Source organism: Pseudonaja textilis, chromosome 2 (assembly GCF_049901715.1).
Source record: "Pseudonaja textilis isolate UNSWEBS1 chromosome 2, rPseTex1.2, whole genome shotgun sequence".
Taxonomy (NCBI): domain Eukaryota; kingdom Metazoa; phylum Chordata; class Lepidosauria; order Squamata; family Elapidae; genus Pseudonaja; species Pseudonaja textilis.
Genome location: NC_141991.1, coordinates 107135310 through 107143711, shown reverse-complemented (window position 1 = coordinate 107143711; position 8402 = coordinate 107135310). Strand labels below are relative to the sequence as shown.

Here is an 8402-nt window from a genome sequence, read left to right as displayed (position 1 = left end):
GTGGAGATTAAAGATCTGTTTGACCACAAATCTTCATTTTCTGTTTGATGATTGGTGATGGATCATTTCCATTAGCATCAAGTGGCAGAACTTCAATGATAGTTGGTTTGATTTTGTGGATCATTCATGTATCTTCTTCAGAGGATGGAACCGGTGGTCAGCGATGAGAATGGTTTACTTTGTGATTGTTTTGCTTTTGACAGCAACATGTTGCCAACACCCTTCATTTTCGTCCTGTGATGAAACTTAAGCTTACCATTTCTCCTGCTTGTGGCAGGGGATGGTATTGACCATTATTATTCACAATGGATTCATGTTGACATGTAAGCTGTAAGGTTAATGCTCTGGCTTCCAATTCCCTAAATGTTGCTGGCTGTATTTTCCCAAACTTACACTTTACACAGATGAAGCTTGCTTTGTCTTGCGGGAGAAGGACAGATGTGATGCATCTTTTGAAGATGATGGCCAGAACCCAATCCTTGAGCACAATGTCCTTTATACTATTGATGAAGAGAAAGGGGGGAAAAAAGGAGAACAAGAGAATTTTCCATATTTGGGGGGCACTGGCTTAAGCTGGTTAAATGAAACTACCATGAGGCCCAGCATTTTCTTGCCCATCCACTATCCCTTTCAATCCCCCTATCTTTAGCTGCAATGGAAAATACAGGTAGTCCTCGACTTACTATCACAATTGAGGCCAATGTTTCTGTTGCTAAGTGAGACGTTTGTTAAATGAGTTTTGCCCCATTTTACGGCCTTTCTTGCCACAGTTCTTAAGTGAATTGCTGCAGTTGGTAAGTTAGTAACTGATTTTTAAGTGAATCTGGATTCCCCATTGACTATGCTTGCCAAAAGGTTGCAAAAGAGGATCACGTGACCTCTTTGAATGTCACTAAATGAAATGTTGTAAGTCAAGGTCGGCCTGTAGAAGGAAGGTAAAGGCCAACATGCTTTGAGCAGCAATTCACGAGGTTTGTCCAGGAAAACAACCTGGACTGTGTTGAGCTAAAACTGCTAGTTGTCAGAGTGAATTGACTGGGATAGGATGCTCACAAAACAGATATTTCTCCCATCTTTGACTCAGATAATGTGTGATATGAATAAGCAATTATTAGATTTATCTTCTTTCATCACTGGCACCATGAGATGCTCAGACTCTTCTCCTGGCGCAAATCTGATCTCTTCGTGCCTGTTGTCCAACTGCTGGGACATGGGAAGCCACAGATAGCTTGCTGAGAAACTGTTGTCTGTTCCTGGCGACAGTTTCTCTCCTTTGGTTGGGAAAGATGTTTGTGCCTTCGTGTAATGCAGTCACCGCATACTGATTTGTGCCTTTCACGCATGGCTAACGCAGGAACATTGTAAATGAATGACAATGAAGATTGGTAATGTGGCAAAAGGAATTTCCAGAAATACTATGGGAACAGATCAGTATTGCTTCAATAGCTTTCACTTCTATAGTTACTATTGCGTAATTGCACTTACTTGAGTTAGAAGTGCAACTGAATTAGGGAGTGGCAGGAGGTTTTTTCTTCCCTCCCCCCCCCTCCCCCCAATAAGCATACCCATGATCGGGCTGTAACCAAACTTCCTCAAAAGACTGCCTGTCCCAGCATGTTTTACTGTCATAAATTGATCTACAGGAAATGATGAGCCCAGAACGGAATTAAAGTGCTTCAACACCCTGGTATGAAAAATAAACATAATATGGTATTTTCACAGGACGCATAAGTCAACATTGGCATGAATGAATGAATAAATTTGGGCCAATCGCTCTCTCAATGACACTTTATAATGTCATTTTTTGTGGGCAAAAAAGCACAGGAGGAAGAGTGCTTTATATGCTGTCTTCAATTTATGAATGAAAAATGAGATAGTGTCATGAATTAATAAACACAACTCTTATATCGGTGTGAAATCTCTAGCACTTTATTGATGATTTGGAGGCAGGAGAAAATCAAGAGTAGGGCTGATGTCAAGTGAATAAAAAAAGCAAAAGTTGTGTACAGATTAAAAAGGATTTCTCCGGTTGAGTTCATGAAAAGGTAACTCAAATCTAATCCAAATATAAGTCAGTGCAAACCACAGGTAGTCCTCAACTTACAATTCATTTAGTGACCATTGAAAGTTACGCCACTGAAAAAAGTGACTCATGACCATTTTTCACACTTACGACCATTGCAGCATGCCCTGGTCACGTGATTTACATTCAGATGCTTGACAACTGGTTCATATTTATGACAGTTGCCATTTCCTGGGGGTCATGTGATCATCGTTTGCGACATCCTGACAAGCAGAGTCAATGGGGAAGCCAGATTCGTGTTACTAAAATAACTGCAGTGATTCACTTAACAAATGTGGCAAGAAAAATGGAGCAAAACTCACTTAACAAATTTGTCACTTAGCAACAATTTAATTTCTGGGCTCAATTGTGGTTGCAAGTCGAGGACTACCTATAATGAATTTGACGCTGAAAAGGTAAAACTAAGAACTGATCTATTGACTTACTGAAGACTGAGTTCCAGCGGCAACAAACACATAGAGCCTGTGTTAGGTCATATGAAGCAGATTAAATTTAGCAAAGCAACACTTCTCCTCTTATCCCACATTAACATATGGAGAAGCAAAACCTCAGCAATGAATTTAACTCAATTCTTAAGTTTATGAAACCAAAGTGAGCCTACCAAATCTTTTCAAAATGGGTCAGGGCAAAGGTCTGAGCCACTAAATCTAACATAGGTCCTTATCACATTATTTTTTATATAGGATCTATCTGTACATCTACCCAAATGGTCACATTAGGTCATGGATACACCTGGTTTCATATGGTTTTACATAGGATTAACCTTTGGGCCTGTTGGAAGAAATATCCCACCTGGTTCAGTTCCAAGCCGGGAGAAAGGCACTGGAGACAAAATGGAGGCTGATTGGAAAGAGGGTCCATTTACTGATGAAAAGAACCACCCAGCACATGTGATTCTGGGTAACTGACCACATGGAGTTGAGAGCTAGCAAGCGGTATTTATACCCTCTCTTTGGGCTTTGTACTTGAACTTCCTGTTCCTGTTCAAGAATAGGTATTCTATTGGCTGTTATAGGGGTCATAGCTAACTTGGTAAGCTGTCTGAGCCAAGCTTGATTGTAGCTTGTTGATGCAATGAAGGGGCTTGTTGGGCAATTCGTATTGTGGCTGAATGGCTTTGCCCTGAAGGATAATCCCATCAAGGTCTTTTGTTTTGTAGATTGGCCCAGTCTTTCTGAATGGGCACCAAATATCTGCTGAGGGCAGGGGACTGTTTTCTGTCTTTAAAAGGTATTTCTTCTTTTATCGACCAGGGAAATATAATGTTTTGTCTTTTTAATATTTCCTAAAATATTTCATTCTTCTGGGAGGGGAGTGACTTCTCACAGGTCAGAAAAGACAGTCTCCCAAAAGCTCCACAGCTGCAGTTTTCAATCAAACTCGGCTGATTTCTAAATGCAGCTGCCGTGTATTATTAAAGTCGTGGTGTATGTAATTAGCACTCCTGGGTGACTGCACTTAGGAATTAAAAGTAGTGGGTGTTTTTGTTAAGAGTTGCCCCTTTTTGTGTTAGGACCAGGAACCACCTCAAGACGAAAAGTCCATTTTCCGTCCGATCTCATAATGTCAGCCCAGCCTATGCTAACCGTGAGTCACATCTGTCAGTATTATACAGCAAAAAGTTCTCGGGAATTGAAGGCGACCGCCTCTATTTTCGAGGGCCGCAAATGCTGGGCGTGTGATTGAGCTTGCTTTCATTCAAGGCCAAAAAGAAAAAAAAAATGAAGGGGGGGAAAAAGGCGACTTCCGTATTTTTGTAAGACTGTGGCTTCTTCAAAAGGAAACTATTACTACCAGTTCATTCCATTATGACTTAGTAAAAGAAACTCTAATATAGGTTTCTCAAAAAAAAAAAAAAATTCCGATCTTCATTCTCTGAGCATTAAGGATCCGGAAGTTCGCGAGAGTTTCCGATTAAGAACTATGAATGTTCTCTCTAACTTTTTTTTTCAATTACCTGATACAAGTTTGCTTTCAGGATAAACATGTGTTTTCAAAGGAAATGAGACACTGCTGCACATCCTTACTTTTCCAGCTGGATATATTTGTCACACAGAAGTTTATCAATGAACTTGTCGTCTATAGCTATACTTGTTCTTTTTTTTTTTTTACAACAGTGGAAAAAAGAAAGGGGGGGAGGAGGGAAGCAAAGCAGCCAATCAACAAAGGGAGTAGAATTTCCAGTTCAGTTCAAACAAGAGCATAGTTTTTTTACCCCTCCCTTACGAGAAAAAAAGGACCAATAATGACCCCCGTTCTCAGCCAAAACACAGCAGCTAACCAATGAGCAAGAAACCTGATGGTTTACTTCCTCCAATGAAATATAAGCAACGGGGCAGAAGGGGTGGGAGTAAGAAAGAGAAACATCCACCGCCTGGAAGATTCGAATCGAACGTTCATACACGAAGAGAATACTGCAGCAACCAATCAGCGGGCTAAGAAAGCGTGGAATCGAACGTTGAGGCACCTCCGGCTTCCCCCTCTGCCCACCCCGATTCTCTCCACACGCTCCTCCCATAGATGCTGTTGTTTGTGGTGGTTTAGCTGCCGAAGAATTACGAGAGGGGAAGGGGAAATATCAACACAGCCTTGTTCCTGCTGACTGAAGCTATACAGGCCGAGAGGCGGCTTGGCTGGAACCCGGCGAGAGGGCTAGCTGAAAAGCCTCGGAGCAGAGAAAGCGCCCGGCGTTTCGGACTAGAAGGAGAAAAAGCCTTTGTCGATTTTTTTTCCTCCCCCCAAAAAAAAACACGTATCCCAGCCGCCGTCGCCTCCACCGCCACCACCATCACCACCTTGAGTGCGTTTGGCTCTCCTCCTCCTTTCTGTGTTGTGGTTTCGCTTCTCGCCATGTCGGTGAATATGGAGGAGCTTCGGCATCAAGTCATGATTAACCAGTTCGTGCTGGCTGCGGGCTGTGCGGCGGATCAGGCGAAGCAGCTACTGCAAGCTGCACATTGGCAATTTGAGGTGCGTTGCGAGCTTTTCTGGTTCTCCGTCTCTCCCCCCTCCGCCTTTCTTCGCGGGGGGGTGGGGGAGAATCACCACGACCGCCCTCCCACGCCTTAAATAATTTTTGGGGTCGGTGGTGGCTTAAGGTGGTTTAAGGGATATTCTGCTTCCCCGCCCCCTCCCCCTCCGGTGTAAGGCGAGGGAGCCTTTCCCTTGGCACTGGGCATGTAAACAATCCATCAGAGCCATTTTAATAACTACTGTCTCTTTCTACAATGAGTGCCTTCCGGGGCTGGGAATGTGCTAGGCCTTTGCGTGTTGACTAATCTGTTGTTGCTGCTGGTCGTGGGAAAAAGGGGAGGAGGAGAAGCGAGTGGACAACATTAATAATCTTGAATTGGCCAGGCGGCGAGGGTGCAGAACGCGTGATCCACACAGCCCACTGGATGAGGGGTGTGTGTGTGTGTGTGTGCTGATTCAAGCATTCAAATGGAATAAATGGCTTTAAAATACTCCTTCATGGACGTGCAAACACATATCTAAAAACACACACACACACACACACACACACACACACACACACACGAGTGGGGTTGAGAGTGAAGGTTTTATCTTGCCCCTTCACTTCATTCCTGAATGAGGCACTTGATTTGGTAGCAAAATAATATCGAGACTTGTTCCCCTGTCCCGTCCTATTATTTAGGGACTCAGTAGGGTCGTTAGTTTCTGAACTAGGCCTGCTGATAATCATCTGCTTTGTATGCGTGGTCTTTATTTAGCTGGAGAAGAAACTAGATAGCGTGTCGTGATGTGATTAGAAATTCTTGCTTTTAAAGGAGTCTTGTTTGTTTACATATGGCCGAATCCTTCCCTGGTCTAGCCACAATGTTTTAAATGCGGCCTCTGTTTTGATTTACAAGACAAGGAGGAAAAGATTGGTTTCAGCCAAGCCCTTGGCATCAACAAAGATAAAAATGCCTTTGTCCATTTCTGCTGGGCATAGCATTATACTTAACAAAAGCTATCGGCTTGTCTTTAGCTTCCAAGCCAATCCCTACCCCACCCCCATGTTGCCTTTTTAAAACTACACATTTTTGTTGCTCTGCCAATTTTGTTAAGTGTTAGGGATAGAGACTTTCTTACTACATTTTAAAATGTTTCCCCAACCAGCTTTGTTCCTACTGTGTTGGACTACAGTTCACTTCATCCCCATTTGGAGGATGGCAGCCAGCTAGGGAAAGCTGCTGTGGTCTATAGGCTTGTGGGTTATAGAACCTGGTTTGAGGCTGACAACGATTACCTATGTCCTCTTGTGATTTCTTTTTTTTTCTCTCCTTCCATCCCCAAAGGGAAAGATTAGCATTGTCCTAGGTCAGCCCTTAAAAAAATGGGAAGAGGACTGAGAGTAATGGGCTGGGTAAGAATTTCCCTGTTAAAAATATGTTGCTGTTCCTACCCTCCAACTTGACTTTTCCCTTGGGGTTGTGGCCCCTTGTTCTAACAGTGGGCTTGTGTGTTTGTTTTTAAACATAGACGGCTTTGAGTGCATTTTTTCAAGAAACCAACATTCCCAATACCCATCACCATCATCAAATGGTAAGTAGTACAAAGTTCTCAGGTTCATATTGTTCCTCACAGTCCCATCCCCCCTCCTTTTGGAAGCACTGGAAATTTACATTAGGTAAATTGTCTATGGGTGTGTTTTAATGCCTTGAGCCTTTCTTGTTTCCATGAACAAATCCAAACTATCCTTAGCTTTTTTCCATACCCCTTGGAAAGCAGGTCTAAAAGAGAAATAAAAGACCACGCTGAACAGTGTATTGAGTTGTCAAGCCATGTAAATACGAAGAGGAACTCCTTGTCTTGGATATGCAATGTCTGCATAATTTTACACAACCTTTGATACTGGGAGGGAACAAGAGCCTGCAGCCAGCAGTGGTTGTGCATTCAAAGCTGTCAGCTCTACAGACAGCCATATTGCTCTGCAACAAGAGAAACACAGACTGCAAATGTAAACAAGAGCCAAAATGTCTGCCAGGAAACAGGGACTTCTGCTTCTCTCACCCTCCCTCCCTCCTTCCTCTGTCTTTACCTCATATGGAATTGTTTAACCATTTTTATTCTCCATAATTACTTAAAATCCAGGGAGTTTAGAAGAAAGGAGGAAACGCTGGCAAGCTGTTAGGTACACCCCCCTCCATATCTCTGTTAGTGTATATTAGTGTGTTTCGACTAAACTTGAGCAAAACTTTGTATGACCTTGACTGAGGGCAGTGTTTTTTGGCAAGCAAAATAAGTTTTTTTTTTATTTTTTTACGAAACTGAATTAGTATTGTGGGCAAGGATAATAGAAAATACAGACTAAGCTACAGCATTTCACTTGTCTATTGTTGAAGCCTATGTATAGCTTTAGAAATGCCAAAAAAACCTCTCATAAAATTCTAATGTTGCTTGTTTGTTGTTGGCTATGTAGATTTTTCTGTCTACATAGCAATGTAATTATATTTTCAATATTTACTAATGTATGCTTTTAATTGTAGATTTCAGTTAGACTTCATATTTTGACTAGATAATACTAGAAATCTCTAATTCTGATAACGTTGATAAGACTATTTCTTCATTAGAAATACTTGTTAATGAGGAAATATAATTTATGTTAGGAAGTTACATATTGTAAACTTTAGGAAAATATAAATAACATTTAAATGACTATTGGTTGCATCAGTGTGCTATAAAATGTCTAAATAGCTTGTTTTTACAAGTCTTTTCTATACCGAAAACAGGCTTTACTGCATTTCATGTAAAATAACTGCAATTTTTTGAAATTGACAAGGACTGCGATTGTCAGATTTCAGTGTTCTGCAACTGGTGTCCTATCAAACAGTCTTGAACTATTTTCAAATGCTTTTATGAGGGGAAATGCTGGGCATGGGAATTGTAGTTTAAATATAGCAAGAGGGGAATGGTGTTATTAGACCCAATAATTTGGATTAAAAAAGGGTTCTTCTACATAATGCAGAAGCTGCAACAGTCATTTCATCCCTGAACCTGGATGGTTTGTAATTTTGAAAAATGCAAACTTTTAGAAGGCTTATCTAGATTTTGAAGGGAAGAGAGAACTTGTCTCAGCTATTATATGAAATAGTTTAAAGGATCTGAAAAGGCTGCTTTTCTACCCAGGTATGGAAGGAAATGCACACAACGTGTAATTCTTAATCACACATAATAACAATTACAGGAAGTTCATGTATTCTAATGTAACAGAATATACATGGTAGAAACTTGGAACCTAACATGATCACCAGTTTGCTTAGATAAGCTGGAAATATCATTATTTGGTTTTCTGTTTAGTTTTTAGAGTGGGCAT

General features: G+C 41.3%; 1 protein-coding gene across 2 annotated transcripts in view; it reads left to right on the top strand.

Moving 5' to 3' along the window:
- Positions 1–4448: 4448 nt before the first annotated feature.
- UBALD2 (UBA like domain containing 2) overlaps positions 4449–8402 on the top strand; it is a 31337-nt gene continuing 27383 nt past the window's right edge. Inside the window, exons 1-2 of one of the 2 annotated variants that reach the window (XM_026702042.2) lie at positions 4454–5053; positions 6569–6631. In XM_026702042.2, coding sequence (XP_026557827.1) covers positions 4934–5053; positions 6569–6631 — 183 coding nt within the window. In that variant the 5' untranslated portion in view covers positions 4454–4933. Of the gene's footprint in view, positions 5054–6568; positions 6632–8402 lie in introns of both variants that reach the window. The other variant, XM_087924817.1, reaches the window with a different exon arrangement.